Below are 18,012 nucleotides of genomic sequence, written 5' to 3'. Positions count from 1 at the left end.
AAATGGTCCACATCAAAACAAAAAAATCTTAAAAAAATAAAACCTGCTTCTACCTACCAGCTGTGCAACGTGGGGGCAATCAAGTTATCCCCCCAAACCTTGGTTTCCTTATCAACCAACAGGAGGCAATAACACCTCATTAGGTTGTAACAAAAAATGGGTAAAGGGTATTAAAGTGCTGGCACAGGATAAACCGTAAGTAAATTTTAAATGACAGTCTGTAGTCTTTGAGAGTTGCCCCGCTCCCTGGCCTCATGATGCTCACCTGCAGCACCTTGCCCTGCGGTCCCTCGTCAAAGAGCAGAGCCTGCTGGTACAGGGGGTCACAGGTCTTCTTGGCCACCTTTGTCTTCTTCTTGGCCAAGCAGGCCCCGTTCTCAAGTAGGTAAACTTTGATATAGGTGGCTGAGGGACGGAAGAGAGCATGATGGGGAGGGGTCCCGGGGAAACTGCTGTGGCCTGCCCCTTCCCCTAACTTCCACATGATCCTGGAGGGGAGCAGGGTAAGCAGGAGGAGCTGACCAGTGGACAGCAGGTGGACAAGATGGACTCGAATACCAACTCCTCCGTCCTCCCCTCCCATTCCTGCCCCCCACTGGCCTTCCAGGCAATCCATGACTCCACTGTTGAAAATACTGATTAGGTCAGTGGGGAGCCAGGACTTGCTAGACCCAGAGTTCAGCTGTGAATCCCTCCCTGGCAGGACCCCATTTCCAAGATCCCTCATCTCAGCTGCTCTGCCTCACCTGGGAGGGATTTGGAGCCAGGTTTGGGGGTCAGACCCCGAGCCTCAATCACTTCCACCTCCAGCTGGCCACTCCGGTCCATGATGGCAATGTGCACATCCCCTGCAAGGGAGAAGGAGGACCGTCAAGGCAGAGTCAGACCAAGGGGCAGGCTGGCCCACAGCATGCAGTCTGCAGAGGACGCTCCAGCACGGAAAGGGCACAAGAAGGACAAAAACTGCATGAGCTGGAGCTGCTCTCCAGAGGCCAATTTAAAGCAGTTGAGAAATGTTTTGATAGGGCCCTTGGGGTGGGGTGGGGGCGTGACCCTCCATGGCCCTGCTTAGGGAATCACAAAGGTAAGCTGGGATGGGAGAAGGGAGGGGGCTCTGTTTCACTGAGAGGAATAGCAAGTTTGGGGACAGATTTCTGTATCAGGAAGACAGGGGAGGCTGTGTGCTCAATAGATGTCTTCACCATCTACACAGTGGCCATCAGCTACTCCCCTAAATAAACGTCAAGCAGATACTTAAAGAATATCAGTTTGGAGAGCTGACAAGATACAAGACTGCCCAGGCCATGAGGCACGCTCCGGAAACAAGGGCCTGTTCCCACCCTTGACAAAGGATGGGAGGAAAGCAGGAGATGTCCCAGGAGTACAGAGTTGTTGTTGTTTAGTCGCTCAGTCATGTCCAACTCTTTGCAACCCCATGGACTATAGCACACCAGGCTTCCCTGAGCTTCCCCATCTCCTGGAGCTTGCTCAAACTCGTGTTCATTGAGTCAGTGATACCATCCAACCATCTCATTCTCTGTCATCCCCTTTTCCTGCCTTCAATCTTTCCCAGCATTAGGGTCTTTTCTAATGAGTTGGCTCTTGGCATCAGGTGGCCTAAGTACTAGAGCTTCAGCTTCAGCATCAGTCCTTCCAATGAATATTGAGGATTGATTTCCTTTAGGATTGACTGATTTGATCTCCTTGCAGTCCAAGGGACTCTCAAGAGTCTTTTCCAACACCACAGCTCAAAAACATCAGTTCTTCAGTGTTCAGCCTTCTTTATGGTCCAACTCTCACATCCATACATGACTACTGGAAAAACCATGGCTTTGACTAGATGGACCTTTGTTTGCAAAGTAATGTCTCTGCTTTTTAATACACAGTCTAGATTTGTCATAACTTTTCTTCCAAGGAGCAAGAGTCTTTTAATTTTATGGCTGTGGTCACCATCTGCAGTGATTTTGGAGCCCAAGAAAATAAAGTCTGTCACTATTTCCATTGTTTCCCCGGGTCATTAAGATCTTTTTTGTATAGTTCTGTATATTCTTGCCACCTCTTCTTAATATCTTCTGCTTCTGTTAGGTCCATACCATTTCTGTCCTTTATTGTGCCCATCTTTGCTAGTCACTTGGGACGTCCTTCAGAGGAGTACAGAGGGAATTCTCCGGCAGTCCAGTGGTTAAGACTCTGCTTTCACTGCAGAGGCATGGGTTTGACTCCTGGTCAGGGAATTAAAATCCTGCATGCTGCGTGGCCAAAAAAGGGGGTTCAGAATCATAAGCCTGATGCAGAAAAATTCAAATGGGCCAGACTTTGGGCTCAGCCACCCATTTCAGAGTCTCTGAGCCATTACGCCACTGCGCATTTGCACACTTTGGAAGATGGGGACTTAGGACTTTGAGGATACATCCTGCAATTCATCCCTCTCCCTCTAGCTATTCCTGACCTCCCCGTGTGGAATGGGGAGGGGGAGGTCTCAGGAATTAATTAATCTTAACTCTCACTGTTCGGAGAAGGCAATGGCACCCCACTGCAGTACTCTTGCCTGGAAAATCCCATGGACGGAGGAGCCTGGTAGGCTGCGGTCCATGGGGTCGCTAAGAGTCGGACACGACTGAGCGACTTCACTTTCACTTTTCACTTTCATACATTGGAGAAGGAAATGGCAACCCACTCCAGTGTTCTTGCCTGGAGAATCCCAGGGACGGGGAAGCCTGGTGGGCTGCCATCTATGGGGTCGCACAGAGTCGGACACGACTCAAGCGACTTAGCAGCAGCAGCAACTCTCAACGTAACATCCCCAACAAGGAGAGCCAATGCAAACCTGTCCTTCCCAACTTAGGACACCAGGGGGCGCCATACACGAGTGTTCCAGGCTGAGATGGCGCATAAGCCTTGTGCAAGTGGCTGGTTTTTCTCACCGCCACCCAGCCCTTGGCTGGGCCTAGAGCTGGAAAAATCAGACTCTCCAGGCCCTTAAAAGCCTGAAAGCAAGGATTGGGAATTAGCCAAATCCCACCCAAGAGCCAGATGGGAACTGCCACTTACCCTCTGAGAGTCCCTATGGACCCCTCTTCCAGTAGACAAAGGCTCCTGTGTGAGCCGTTTCCAGGAAGACAGGGCAGTGCAGTGGGAGGAGTCCTGGCCTGGAATGGAATGTCAGCTCCACTGCATGGTCACAGCAGGGCACTGTCTGCACTCAACTTTCTCATTTGCTGTGAGGTCGAAGGTTAGAAACTGTCTATGCGAGGGCTGAGTGCAGACGTCTGGGTCAGACACTGCTCAGGTCAGACTGATGGGGAGGGAGGGGTGGAGGCGAGCGGGCATCTCTAGGGAAGCTAGCCTGGGAGCTGCTGCTTGAAGCCAACACAGCCAGAATCTGAGGGAGAGAGAGGGGGAAGGAGCCAGAACTGCAGCTAAGAGGACCAAGAATAGACCATAGGGAGTACTTGCTAGCTACTGCGAGGAGGGATGAGAAAATTACCAAAAGGCTTCTAGGTGCCAGGCACTGTTAGAAGTAGCAAGTCAAATAAGACACAGTTCCTAAGGCGTAAATGAACTATTTCATGCAAGGCATCAAACAGAGACTCAAAAAATAGTCTTCAGATTGCAGAACTAAGGCAGGCATTATTATTCCCATCTTACAGATGAGCAAACTGAGGCTCACAGAAGGGATGTGACTTGCCCAAGGTCCCACAAAGAATCAGTGACAGAGCAGACTCCGTGGACGTCGATGCCATGATAATCTTTGTTCACCATCTTATGCCTGGCACTAGCACTGCTGGGCGCATGGTAGGTGGTGAGATAGTGGGTGAGAGTGGTGATGTGAGGGCGGGAATGTGCCAGAAAAGCTGCTGCAGTGTGGCCAGCAGAGAAAGGCTGGAACCCCTCTCCTCTCTGCCGTGGGAGGGACTGAGGCTCGCTATGCTGACGCCTCCTCACTGGCATAAGAGCTGGAGTGAGGGCTCCTTTCTGCGGCTTGTACTGCATCATGTGGGGCCCCTGCTGAGCTCACCTGGTCTGCTGCTTGGCTGCCACTGCCCTACTCACCCTGCCTTTAAGAAGACTCACCCAGGACTTCCCTGATGGTCCAGTGGTTAAGAATCTGCCTGCCAATGCAGGGGACATGGGTTCAATCCCTCCTGCAGGAAGACTCCACTTGCCTCAGGGCAACTAAGCCGACGGGCCACAACAATGGAAGCCTGAGAGCCTTAGAGCCCGTGCTCCATAACAAGGAAGCCACTGCAAGGAGAAGTCTGAGCACCCCATCTAGAGAGCTGCCCTCACTGGCTGCAACCAGAGAAAGCTCATGTGTAGCAATGAAGACCCAGCGCAGCCAAGATTACAATAAATAATAAATAAAAGAAGAAGACTCACCCATCGGCGGTGTTGCCAGTGTCTGTCGCCCCACAATCTGGGCTGGTCCCAGCCCATCCAGGAAATCGCTGAACTGGCTTTCGGCCCCAAGCCGGGTGGTGGGGAAGATGAACCTGAAGAAGGGGGCAGAGGGGTATGTGAGGGCATCTGGGTGGCGGGACGCAGTAGCGCTGCCCCTGGGGCACTGGGTACTCCCTCTGTGCCCCAATCTCCCCTGGACATACTGAAAGTATGCCACTGTGATTAGGGAAAACAGAACTGTTCATTTCTGCACGTTACAGAAAAAGGCTTTGATGTCACTTGAGCAAAGAGACTAACCATCATGATATCAAATCTTCAAGTGCTAGGATTTCTAAGGTGACCCTGAAAAGGCAGGACTTGCGAGATACTTTGTGTCCTCACCAGGGGTGTTAATGGCAAGAACCAGAGACAAAGGTCAGATATTTCAATGCCTGGAGCAAGTTCCAAAAGCAGGTTGAGTTGACTATGACTTTGAAATCCAAGTCAGGAATGTCAGGTGGTGCCCTAAACAGTAACTGAGACCGAAATAACACAATTACAGGGTTGAGATTAATGACAAGTGTTGGGGGGGGGGGGTGGTGGTCCATGGCTGTGGGTGGAAATAGTTGTGAGAAAAACTGACAGTGATTGAAAGTTGGCCAGATGCCAACAGTGTACTACACGCTCCAGATGGGTATCATTTCATCTGCACAACCACTGTGGGTGGCAGGAGCTATAATCCAGTTTTACAGATGAGAAAACGGACGCTCCAAGAGGTAAGAGACTTGTCTTGCCTACAAAACAGAGCTGACACTCAATGCATCCAGGGCGATGGTGAGGATTAGGGCAGAGGGAGCAGGAGAAGTTCCAGACAGACAGGAAACGATCGGCGGCAGTTATTGCCGCTGCTGGTGTGACCGTCATAGGAAATGTGCTACTTTTGCATGTCCTCAAGCCTAGATGTTCTGGGTGTGGCCAGCAGAGAAAGGACAGGTGTGGGAGGGCTGGCCCAGAACTGCCCAGGGGCTATAATGGATCACAGGATATTCCCAGATATCCTAGGACAGCCCATGCTCCTGCCTCGAGAGAGAAAAGGCTGGCCCAGGAGCAACCCCCCGTTGGACCCTTTGGCCTGAGTCCCCTTTGGCCAGAGACAGGCAGGAAGGGGAGACAGGCTGAATACACTTATCAGAAGGGCCTGTGTCTCTCCCTTGCCAGGCTCAGCCTCCGCTCTCTAGGAAGGGGCTTTTAGGCCCATCCATTTTTATTGGCCAGAGTTAGCAGTAGTCTAATATCATGTTTTTTGGATAGTGGGATCTGAAAAATTTAAATGAATAGCTGACAGTCTTGATTCACGCACTTGCCTCAAAAACTCCACAGATCTGTAAAAGACAGGCTGGTTATAAAAGTCATCATCTCAATAGAACCAAAAGTTACTTCGCAGGTTTGCTAAGTTATTTCAACTTCTTAGGTCTCAGACATATCAATGGCCCAGAGGGAGTTTATTGAACATGCCTTGTGAATACATATATATGATGAAATATTTCTCATCACAATAAGAACACTAGCGCACCTTTTAACTCAGTATTCCCAAGGCTAGACACCCATCCCACACAATATCAAAAGCGGGCATGATGGACCTCCCTGGTGGCGCAGTGGCTAGGAACCCGCCTGCCAACGCAGGGGATGCAGGTTTGATCCCTGGTCCCGGAAGATTCCATATGCTGCAGAGCAACTAAGCCCATGCACCACAAGTACTGAGCCCTGCACGCTCTGGGGTCCGAGAGTCACGACTAACGAGCCTCTGTGCTGCAATTACTGAACCCCATGTGCCTACAGCCTGTGTTCAGAGAAGCAACTGCAGTGAGAAGCCCTTGCACCGCAACCACAGAAAGCCCGCAGGCAGCAACAAAGCCCCAGTGCAGCCAAAAATAAATAATAAAGTGAATAAGTAAATATAGTGTGCACATGTAAAAAAAAAGTAGGCATGATCTCGATGTTCATAAGCAGCACTATTCACAATAGCCAAGATGTGGAAACAATCAAAATGTCCATCAACAAATGAATGGATAAAGAAGGTGGGTGTACTATATATCCACAAATATCTATCTATATATATATATAAAATGTATCCTCATACAATGGGACACTACTCAGCCATAAAAAAAGAGTGAAACAATGCCATTTGTAGCAACCTGGATGGACCTGGAGACTATCACACTAAGTGAATTAAGTGAGGCAGAGAAAAACAGATACCATATATCGTGAGATCTAAAAAATAGCACAAATGAACTTATTTACAAAACAGAAACAGACATAGAAAACAAACATAATGGCTACCAGAGGGGAGGGATGGAGGGATAAATTATGCATATGGGATTAACAGATATACCCTACCATATTAAACTATAAACAGGGCACTACACTCAATATCTTGTAATAAACTATCATGGAAAAGAATCATAAAAATAATATAGACATATACATCATCAAATCACTTTTCTATATACCTGAAACATAATATTGTAAATCAACTATACTTCAGTTTTTTTAAAAAAGAGAAAGGATAACAACAAAGGGAAATATAACTCTTGAGGTCACAGAATTTCAGGAGCTTAGTATCGACAGTGCTGAGATTGTGAACAAAGATTTTAGGGTCGAATGTCCTTAATTCAAAACCTGACTCCACTACCACTTTATAGCTGTGACCTTGGGAAGGTGCCATACCCTCTTCCCGTGCCTCAGTTTCTCCACTTGTAAAATGGAGATACTGGTAGCACCAACATCCCTGAGGGTTGCTGTATTGACTGAGACACTGTTTTTGACTGGTAGATCGCAGAATAAGAGGCCCTGATCTGAAGAGCCAGCAATGCCCTGCATATGGTAAGATAAATCCAAGCAGCTACTCGCATTCACAGAAGCAGGCATAGTAGTGAGACATGATCATAGAATCTCAAATAATGGGGCCATAGAATTCTGAAATTATTGAGCCTTAATGAAGCTGATTCAGAACATCTTAATCATATATCCATCATTTCATAGATTTGAAGAGATCAAGGGAATATCTAACCCAGAGACTTTCAAATTTTTGACTGCAACCCATATGCATATGTAAGAAATATATTTAACATATATATTTATGTTATACATATATGTATGTGAGATTATATATATCTTACAGTAAGTCCACCTGTGAGAATGCCATTCATCTGAGCTGTACCAGCTGTTTTGCATTTAAAAGATTTTAGAAGCCCATATCCTTTCTAGCTCTCTCCCCTGGAGTGGAAGGGCATGTAAGCCCTGGGAGGTGGGAGGCATGAAACATACCAGAGGGATGGGCTGCTCTTGGGCCACTGGAGTATTCTGATGGGGAAAAGTGGCCAGGAGCAATAGGGAGACTGGGGCCCAGGCAGCCGGTGTCCAGGGGACGGGGACAGAGGGAGGCAGGAGTACAGAGGAACTCAGATATCTGGCCTGCAAACCCAACCATATTTTCCAACCCTGCGCTGGTGACCAGAAGACCCAGGTGGAGGGTGGGGACACGGTGGGGGTGGGCTGAACGCACGTGCCATCGGAGCTATTGCTGTTGGTGCTCCCGTCTGTGGACTCCCGGCTGCCCTGGCGAGGGACCCGACTCCGCATCTCCACGGCAACGCCCGTCTCTGTGCTCCGCCGGATGTTGCTGCGCAGTTTCTTGGTGGCCCCTTCTGTGACCCCCCCGAAGCACAGAGAGGGAAGAAGGTCAGATCGCTGATGAGGTTTCGCTGAGATCACTGCTGAAGTCAACCTCTTGGGAGGGTACAGAGTAGGCAGGGCTCTGACTGGAGGCAGAGGCAATCTGAGATGACCTCTAGAGCCAGCCCACAGCCTGACCCCCGATCCTGCTCAGCGCAGTGACGCAAAGTAGATGAGAAGGATGGCTGAAGGCACAATGGAGATGTTGGGGCTATGGGTGGGGAGTCAGCAGAATTCAGCCCTTGTCCCTCAGCCTCATCCTCACCAGGATCCCCTGACCCACACCTTCCCACTCAATCTCAGCCCTTGACCCAAAGGGTTAAGTTTCTTCTTCTGGAAAGTTTGCTTTCTCCAGAATCCTCCGATTTGTTTTTCATTTTCCAAGTACTGTCATGAGCCCTATCACTCCCGGAGATCACAAACCACCTCTGTGAAACCTTCACAGGTCCTATATAAAAAAAAAATCCACACAAACTCTGGCCACTCACAAACTAACACCCATTGTCAATGTGGCTCTGAATGTGAAGGGGGTTGTGTGTGGAGAGGCCACTAGAGAAAGAAGTCAGAGAGAGAGAGACTGCTAGGTTGACCTGAACTGATTTTGGCTTTGAGGAAGAGGTCTACAGAAGAACCTCAGAAGCTGTGTGTTGAGAGCTTACCCTCAGTGTCTCCGTACCTCCCGTGGGGGGCGGGGGTGGGCTTGACATCTCTAACCCCCCTCTTTTGTCCTGCAAGGAACATGGGACACTTTGCTTCTCTGAGCAGTGTACCATCCTGCCTGGTTTCCATGGCAACCTCCTCAGCATTGCAGTGTGGTCCCTCTAGACACTCTCTCCTCCTGGGGGCAGGGCTGGGGCAGTGTGGGGGCAGAAGACAGTGTGTGGGTTTGCAGGGACTTCCCCTCCTGGAGCTTGTATGCCTGAGGAGCTTGATGGGGAAGGAAGTGGTGCTTACAGTGATGGGGAGAGGCCAGGGTGAGGCAGGGAAGGTGGAGCTGGTCACCCTGGCGATTCGTGGGTTGGGAGAGGGTGTTCAAGACCTCAGCCTGGGAGAAACAGGGACTTTACCCTCCTGCTTGGCCCTACTTATTTTTCAGGAAGTCCCACTGGGAGAGGAAAGGCTGAGAGGGGCAGCAGCACTGGCGAGTGGGGTGGGGGACTGGCAGTGGGGTGCTGGTAAGCAGGCATGTCTTCTCTGAAACCTCGATAGCTTCTGGGATATTGGAATAGCCTCTATCCAGGAATCAGTAAGACCATCAGTGTCTGTGTCTCTTACACACACACACATTCACACAGAGTCATATTAGCTCATGCATTTCTTTTACTCAGGCACACACACTGCCAACAATCACATATATTGATACAGTGATCTCACATCCAAGGTCATGTGTTATGTTCATACATCAGTCACATAGTCACAAATGGTCCTACCAAGTCTTTGTCATATGTACACATGACATGGTTTGCCACACGCATGTGACCTTCACACCACAGCACTAGCAGTTGGACCCATCTGCTCGATCATATATATGGATGCAAATCCACAAATGGTGTGTGTCCCATTACACACGGGACTGGGAAATAATTATAGGTGGGGAGACTTGCCCTGTCCCTTGCTCCTAACTGCCACAGCCCCTCTAATCCAGTTAGAAGACAGAAGGGTCTGTGGGGGCCGCACTTTATCCTCCTTCACCTCAAATCCCCCCAACATAAACCCTGAGCTGATGTCAGAACCTTACTACTCATGACCCCAAACCCCCCACTTCTAGAGCTTAGGAAAGCTTTGACCCATTTGAAGGTTTATTTTCTTTGAGCTGCCCGACCTACTGTGAGCCCCTGCTTAGGGGAGTCACAGAATCCTGAAATGCCCCTGTCATTTCACAGATGAGGACCCTAAAGTCCAGACCCTACGTCTCTGGGTGGGAAGGAAGGTCTTGCAACCTCAGTGAAAATTCCTCTACTGGTCTCACACCAGTCCAGTATCTGAACCCTGTTGATCTAGGAAGTAATTTTACGTAGCCTCTCTCCCTAGAGAATTGGACCAAGTTGCTTGCAACAATTTTGTGGTCCTCGGGGACCAACAGACTCCAGGAGCCATCCCATCTATCCCACCACAGACAAGGAAGAGGAAGTCAGCCTCCAGCAGCACTCCCCAGGGGATCTCCTGGAACGATCCTGAGCCCTTGCCCCACCCTGGTCCAGACTCCAGAGCCCAGAGCGAGGCAGCAGCTGTCCTTGGTACTGAAAAGAGAAGCTCCGTTTGATCAAAGGCAAGAACAGCCAAAGATGGCCCTGTGTGGACCCAGCTGAAGGCCAGGCCAGAACCCACCTGTACCCTGGGAACCCAAAACTCTGACCCCACTTTCCTCTCTGCTCCCACAACCTAAAGAATGTTAGATCTAGAAGGAAGCTGGGAGACAGACTTTTAACCACCATTTTACAGAAGAAACAGAGGCCCAGAGGGAAAGTGAATTTCTCAAGGTCCCTCAAGTGAGAGCCAGGACTAGTCCTCTAAAGTTTCAGGGTGAGTTTTTGGAGGCCTTTCTAGGACAACATGAGGAAAATAAAATGGAAGGAACAGGCAAAAAGCAAGGGAACTAGAGGGGAGGCTGGTGCAATCATCCAGGCTTTGAAATGAAGAGGAGGGAATGGGCAAGGCTCAAGTCAATGAGAGGTATGGAAGATCCTGTGATGGGCAGACCCAGAACCCAGAAGACTGGGTCCCAGAGAGGGGTCTGTCCCCACTTTACACAGCCCTGCCCTTCAGGGAACTGGGCCATCCCAGAAGGGGCAGCAGGGTCATGCTGCTAGGATCTTACCCCGGAACAGAGCTTCCAGGGCCAGTGCCCACAGTGATCAGCCCCATACCTCCCTCTGAGGCCAGACTGTCCATCCAGGAGGATGGGCTCTAAACTGGGACACTGGCAACCCCAAGGCCTGGGAGAAAAAAAACAGGGACAAGGAATTGTAGATGGGAGGGGAGTGTGCTACAAGCAAGCGGTGGCTAAAGAAGTCACTTCTTTTTTGGCCCTACTGTGTGACCATCAGTAATAATAACCAACAATTTACCAAGTATCTACTATGTGTCAGGCAAGAGGTGGGGGTACCTCTACACATCCTATCTCATTCAGTCCCCTGGACAATTCAGCAAGGCATGTATTATTGTCCTCAAGCTATAAATGAGGAAGCGGGCTCACAGAGGTGAAGCAGCTTGCCTAAGCTGCCCCGGTAGTTAATGACAGGGTTCTCTCTGAAGGTCAATTTAAAGTTCTTATCTTTTCCAGGCTCAGATGCCTCATCAATGAAATGAGTACACCAGACCAGAGGGTCTCCAGGGCCCCTTTCTGCTCTGACATTTGGCAACTGGATGATTCACAGAGGCCTTCAGTTAAAAGGGCAGTGGGCAATTCCCCTGCCCCCCTCTCCAGGCCTCCATCCATGCCCTTGCACGCTGCAGAGACAAGTGATCCAGAAACCCCACTGTTGATTGTTCCTCTACAAGGCTGGAGGTCATCCTGGTGTCTGCTATCCCTGCCTGCTGACTGTGGAGTCTGGGTAGGTGGACAGTCCCAGGCACATCACTGACATGTCTTTCAGTGACTCAGGCACTTGCCCTGGCCTTGGAACGCTGTCTCTCCAAAGCATCTGGGCATGAAGTGACCTTTGGGTCTAAAGCTGAATCAGCCAATTCAGCCAGGGATCAGCAGGGCTTGGTTTCCTAAAGCCAGCCTCCTGGGGCCCAATATCTCCTCCACTGTCCTAATCTAGTCTCCCAACCTTAATCTCACCCCCTTGGTCCTGTTCTAGCCCAACTCCTAGATTCTTAGATCCCCATCTCCCCGACTCCCTTTTATCAGGCACATTCATGGGGGCCATGCCCACCCAGGGATGCTGATAATAATCTCAAGCCCCCTCCATGTCTGGCATTTCTTTGAGCCAGAAACCACATCGCAGCTTGATTGCTGGAAAAGACCATCCCACATGCTCCTGTGGAGGGCTTTGTAAAAATCTATTTTAAGGCCTGGAAAAATCCCCCCCCCCACCACCCCCAGCCCCAACTGGGAGTCTCGAGGAGCATTCATTCTCCCCAGATCCTCTGGTGCCCCCACCCCCTCACCACCCCCATCCAGCTGCCTATTTGATGGTTTCTTAGGGAAGTTGTTACTCTGAGCAAAATAAGCAGGAAGAGATTTTAAAACAAAACCAGCTGGTGTCTGGGTTGTTGCCACCAAGGGAGGAGGTCCTGGTGGGGAGGGAGGACTGGCTCCTCTGTGACGTGAGCTCCGGGGCTGACAGTGTGTGACGAGGTGGGTCACCCACCAGTCTGGGGCATAAGTGGGATTCTATAACCAGCTGTTTGGGAAAGTATAATGTATTTATCAGGAGGTAGCTATTAAGGTAGTGTGTGAATGTAGCTCCGTGAGGTATGTGTGCACACACGTGTGATGCGTTTCTGTGACCACGGGCCACTGAGGGTACACGTATGTTACTGTGCTTCCACGATCGGGGTCTGTGCATCTGTATACAGAGGCCTGTATATGATTTGCATAACTGGTTTTACTGTGACCGTGCTTAGTGTCAACGAATGTCTTGTGTTCTCCTGGCAGTGGGGGTAGCTTTTATGAGCAACCGAGCGTGCTAGTCATGTGACTATGCAGGGCACGTGTCTTTGTATGTGTGTGTCTCTCTTGTGGATTGCAACATACATGTGCGGCTACTCGTACTTAAGAAACTCAGACATTCCAGGTGAGACTGCACCTCCTGGATGTGTCCGTGAAGTGGCAGTGTCAGAGCACGGTGTTAGGAACACGATGGCTATATAATGACTAATTGCTGATTAGCGGGTGAGTCTGGGTAGAGAGGCGGCAGAGTATAAAGGTTGGGAGCGTGAGCTCAGAAGCCTGATGCTGGGGTTTGAATGCAGGCTCCACCACCTCCTAGCTGTGCAGATGAGGGCATCTTGCTTCCCTTCTCTGTGCTTCAGTACCTGTCTCAGAGAGTTACACGAGGAGTCACGAGTCAGGACACAGACTGGACCCAGAACACCACCTGGTGTACGGTAGTGCGACCTTAGGTGTTTGTGGGGGTGGGAGTGTACAGCCATGAGGACAGTCCCCGGGCGCCCCGTGACTGCAAAGCGAGGTGCCCCTCCCCCAGCGTGGGGTGCCCACGGCCTCACCAGCCTGGGGGAGCTGGAGCGTGCCCTTGCTCCACTGGGTCAGGCCCACGATGGCCACCATCTTGGCCCCGAGGCTGCTGCGTCGCTTCTTGGCAGTGCTGGTCCCGGTGCTGTCCCCAGCCTGCTGGGACCCACAGATCTCCCCACTGATGCTGGAGCTCCGCACCACATTCCTGGAGGCCGCAGCCGAGGCCGGACCTGACTCCCCGTTAAACATGGTCCACGGGGCGGCAGGACCTCAGGCAACCCTGTCGGGGAGGGAGAGGGAGAAAGGGTCACGCATCAGACCCCGGGCCACTCGACCTCGGCCCCAGCCCTTCCTAGCTGTGTGACCTTGGGCAAGGCACTCAGCCTCTCTGAGGTTGCGAGGGTTAAATGACCAAGTCCGTGTAAAGGGTGTGCACAGAATCTGGCTCCATCAATGGGACTGTTCCTGTCAGCGTGTGGCTGCCCTGACAAGCGACCTGGTTTGGCAGGGAAGGTGGAGGCTGTGCAGTCACGTGACCCACTCTTGAATTCCAAGGGCCTCTACATACTAGCTGTGTGACCTCGTGACCACACATCTCGGGGTTTCAGTGAACACCTCAGCAAAATGAGAAACGGAAGCACTTACCTCATAGGATTGTTGGAAGGATTAAATTAGCGCAGATGAAAGTGCCTGGAACCGTGTCAGGCAAAGCATAAATATTCAGCAGGTGTGACTGTTGTTTTCACAGCCAGTAATGAGAGCAGAGAGAACAAATGTGGCTCTAGCCGGGCAGACTGCCGAAGGGGTCCTCCTGCTTGAAGGGAGTGGGACAGAAAAGCGTAAAGAAGCAGGAAAAATCACCCTTAACTGCATGACTGGGAGGCAGCCGCGATAGGCATTTTAACCTATTTCCTCCCAGTCTCTTTTCTACACATTTAAAAAAATAACAACTCATCCAAGTCCAACTTTCTCATCTCTCTCCCTTTCCCTTTCTCTCCTGTCTTTTAAACACCACTGCAATAAGGATCTTTGTACACTGATTTTTATCTGCTTATTTCCTTAGGATCAACTCCGGGAAACGAAGTGACTGGGCTATTGAGTGTGAATGCCGCTGGTAGCATCTCCCTTCCTGCTTCCTGGCAGCGTACTAGTTTTATCCACCCCATCCTTTGTTTCAGAGGCAGATCTTGATCTGTTTAAAACAATCAGTGAGCGGCATTCACCTTGGTTACCCTTACTGGCCCAAGGGTGGGCATATGACTAAGTTGGTTGAATCTGACTTAAGGGGAAGATTTGGATTCCAGGCTTACATGAGGGGTAGGTGCTTCTTCTGTGTGTCTCTCTTTTCCCTTCCTCAAGGCCTCTCCCTGAGAGACAGCCCAGCCTAGGATGAAGCCAGTGATGCTGAGGGTGGCATGGCACAGAGACACCACCCCAGAACCTGGCTTCTCTGGCTTTCCAGTTATGTGAGACAGTGTGCTTTCCATTGCTTAAGCCAGCTTGAATCGGGTTCTCTGTTACATCAAGAAGCATCCTACCTAACACTGACAGCATAAACATATTTCTGATTCTCGGAATACATTGCCAAATTCCTTTCCAAAGTTGACAAATTTACTCTCTAATGCTGCATTCAACACATATTCAAAGGGAATGTAGCCAACAATTCATAGTAACTGGGTTTCCCTGATGGCTCAGTGGTAAAGAATCCACCTGCCAAGCAGGGGAGGCAGGTTCGATCCCTGTGTTGGGAAAAACCCCCTGGAGAGGGAAATGGCAACCCACTCCAGTATTCTTATCTGGAGAATTCCATGGGCAGATGAGCCTGGTGGGCTACAGTCCATGGGGTCGCGAAACAGTCAGACACAACTTAGCAACTAAACAACCACCACCATGACATCTTGATGTTTTTCTTTGGGCTTCCCTGGTGGCTCAGATGGTAAAGCATCTGCCTGCTATGCAAGAGACCTGGGTTAGATCCCTGGGTTGGGAAGATACCCTGGAGAAGGAAATGGCAACCCACTCCAGTACTCTTGCCTTGAAAATTCCATGGACAGAGGAGCCTGGTAGGCTACAGTCCATGGGGTCGCAAAGGGTCGGACACGACTGAGCAACTTCACTCATAGTAACTATATATTGGAGTGGGCTGCCATTCCCTTCTCCAGGGGATCTTCCCGCCCCAGGGATTGAACCTGGGTCTCCTGCATTTCACACAGATTCTTTGCAGTTTTAACTACCAGGGAAGCCCAAATGGAGTATTACTTTTCAAAATTGTCAATTATTATATTGTATACCTATAACATATAATACTGTACATCGACTATACTTAAATTTTAAAAACTATCCCCCCCCCTCAAAATAGTCAGCTATCCCTAAACTGACCTATAGTTTCAGTGCGATCCCAATCAATATTCTAACAGGGCTTCTTGTAGAAATTGGCAAGATAATGTCCTAAAATAACCAAAGTAATTTAAAATTTTTATCTATTCATTTTTTCACATGGAACCATAAAGGGCTACAGCACTATCTTAGATCCTGGGACGGAACATAGTGATTTGATGGTTCTATACATTACAAAATGGTCATCACAAGTGACCCCAAGTTTGATCTATTACTCATATTCATGCTAAGGGTCATCATTTTATTTAATAATATACTTTAGAAAAATATCTTTTCTCGGAGAATAAAATTAAGAAAAAAGTAAGCCCCTAAAACTCCTGGGCCTACGCTGAGGTCCAACGATGCAGTGATGAGCCAGGCCAAATGCATCCTGCCCTGCCAGAGCCTCCAGCTCGGGGGAGAAGACAGACAGTGAGCAACTAGCTATGCAGCTCTGTGTTTAGCGGCAGTTCTGATGAGAGCTAGGAGAGAGCACGGGGCAAAGGAACTACGCTGGAAGCAGGACTGCAGGCACCCAGGGTTCTGTTTAGCGCGGATGTGGGATCTCCTGCTGTCGACCTCGAAGTCCGAGGCCTGGGCAGAGTTCAGAAGGGACAGCTGCAGGTGGACTCTGCACCTGGCCCTTCCCAGTTCGGTTCTGGCCCCCAGCACTTTCCCCCGGGCGGCATCCCGCTTCCAGGGTCCCGTCATCCCGAGGGAATCTGATTTTTCAAAAGGACACAGAAAGGGAAGGCATCACTCCAGGCGGATAGCAAGATAGGCCCAGACAGCTGAGCGTGGCTGCCTGCGCTCCTGGTCAGCACGGCTCCTGCCGGCCTGGCGAATGAGGGCTGACAGCAGGGATGAGTCAAAGCCGCGTCTTGCCTTCTTTGTGGCTGTCTGGCCTGTACTCGCTGGCCCTGTGAAGTCTGCAGAGTCTCGGATTGTATTTCTTCATCCATCCCCCATCAACCTTGCAGCTAATGGAAAGTCCCCCTGGACTTGGGTCTATGATGACCTCTTTAGTTTCCAATCCTAGTGCCCAGTCTGTATGTTTGTTTGGTATCTGTGTGGTCTTCTGGTGGATGGTGGGAAAGGGCTTATCTGATACTTTGAATTGGCTACAGCATAAACCTAATTTACTCCTTAGGGTATTTCTGTTACATGCACAGTTATCTCCATGTCACAGATAAGAAAAATGAGTCTCAGAGAACTGAAGGCCTCGCCCATCCAACTCAGCTAAGCAGCAGCCAGGCCTGGACTCCTGTTCTGGGTCTCTTGTTCTCACAAAGAGACAGATACGCTCAGCAGCCCCTGCCCTTTCCTCCCCAGAGCTCACCCAAAGAGGAGAGCCCAGCCCTCCTACACAGGTTTGTCCTGGATCTCCAGGCTGAGAAAACCGCAGGCAAAGTATCTGTGATCCGAAAACCTGCTCTGGCCCAGGTTCCCAGGTTGGCAATGAGCATCTGAGGGGCAGCAGAGACACCACTCAGAACATGGCTGGAGAAGCAAGTGCTTCCTGGGTGCCACAGGGGAAGAGAAGGAAAGAGGGTAAGGGACAAAATTCTTGACCCTGCCAACCCAGGGGCTCGTGTTTCCTCATGAATAATGAATGGAACTGACAAGCAGATGGTTTGACATCCAGGACTCTGCACCATCCACAGCTGCGTTCTCATCTTTAACTGCCCGGGAGAGCTGTTGAATGTTTAGGAGGGCCCAGGGTCTCAGGGCCTGACCTCTGGTCCCAAGTGCAGAGCAGGGCAGCTGGGGAGAGTTCAGAATCAGGAGGCTAGATGATAATGTATATACAGATTCTTTGTGTGACTTTCTCTGGGCCTGGGTTCCTCATCTGTGTGTAAACCGAAAGGGTCAGATAAAGTCTGACTTTTGAGTCCTTTCCACACGCAAGGCAGCAGCAGGCTCAGAATCAGAGCTCCGGTTGCTTCTTGGGCAGCCAGTCTAGCTCAAGATGGACAAGATGGAGAACCAGTCACAGCCAACCACCTGGCCTCTATGAGGGAGGCAGTGCTGCTCACAGCAGCCCCCAAGTCATCAGAGCACAGAGGTAGGAACAGGGCAGCAGGTGGAGATGGGAGCAGAATGGAGAGGGGCCGACACACAGCATTTCACATATTGGTGGTCCTAAGAGACGGCTAAAGGAATGTCTGCAAAAGTCACTACAACAATGCCCTGCCTCCAAGCAGGACTGTCCCTTTTCCAACCCAGGTCATGGTTCCTGATGGAAGGAAACCGTCCCATGATCTTGCCAGGTCATGGAAGAATCACTCTTAAGTTCCCCCTGCTGAAGCCTCTGTGGTGACAGCTTGGACATCCCCTTCAGGGGTCCCTTCCCACTGTCCCCCGTACCTGCCAAG

General features: G+C 50.3%; 1 protein-coding gene across 2 annotated transcripts in view; it reads right to left on the bottom strand.

The window, feature by feature from the left end:
- The window catches only part of RIMS3 (regulating synaptic membrane exocytosis 3), a 38,722-nt gene that overhangs the window by 2,947 nt on the left and 17,763 nt on the right, over positions 1-18,012 (bottom strand). The window contains exons 3-8 of one of the 2 annotated variants that reach the window (XM_070786770.1): positions 13,907-14,075; positions 13,294-13,541; positions 7,946-8,087; positions 4,381-4,493; positions 747-848; positions 266-405 (exon numbers count right to left, since the gene is read on the bottom strand). In XM_070786770.1, the coding sequence (XP_070642871.1) occupies positions 266-405; positions 747-848; positions 4,381-4,493; positions 7,946-8,087; positions 13,294-13,510 (714 nt within the window). In that variant the 5' untranslated portion in view covers positions 13,511-13,541; positions 13,907-14,075. The remainder of the gene's footprint in view (positions 1-265; positions 406-746; positions 849-4,380; positions 4,494-7,945; positions 8,088-13,293; positions 13,542-13,906; positions 14,076-18,012) is intronic. The other variant, XM_019957734.2, reaches the window with a different exon arrangement.

The sequence above is a fragment of the Bos indicus genome, chromosome 3 (assembly GCF_029378745.1).
Source record: "Bos indicus isolate NIAB-ARS_2022 breed Sahiwal x Tharparkar chromosome 3, NIAB-ARS_B.indTharparkar_mat_pri_1.0, whole genome shotgun sequence".
Taxonomy (NCBI): Eukaryota; Metazoa; Chordata; class Mammalia; order Artiodactyla; family Bovidae; genus Bos; species Bos indicus.
This window is presented reverse-complemented; position numbering and strand designations above follow the sequence as displayed.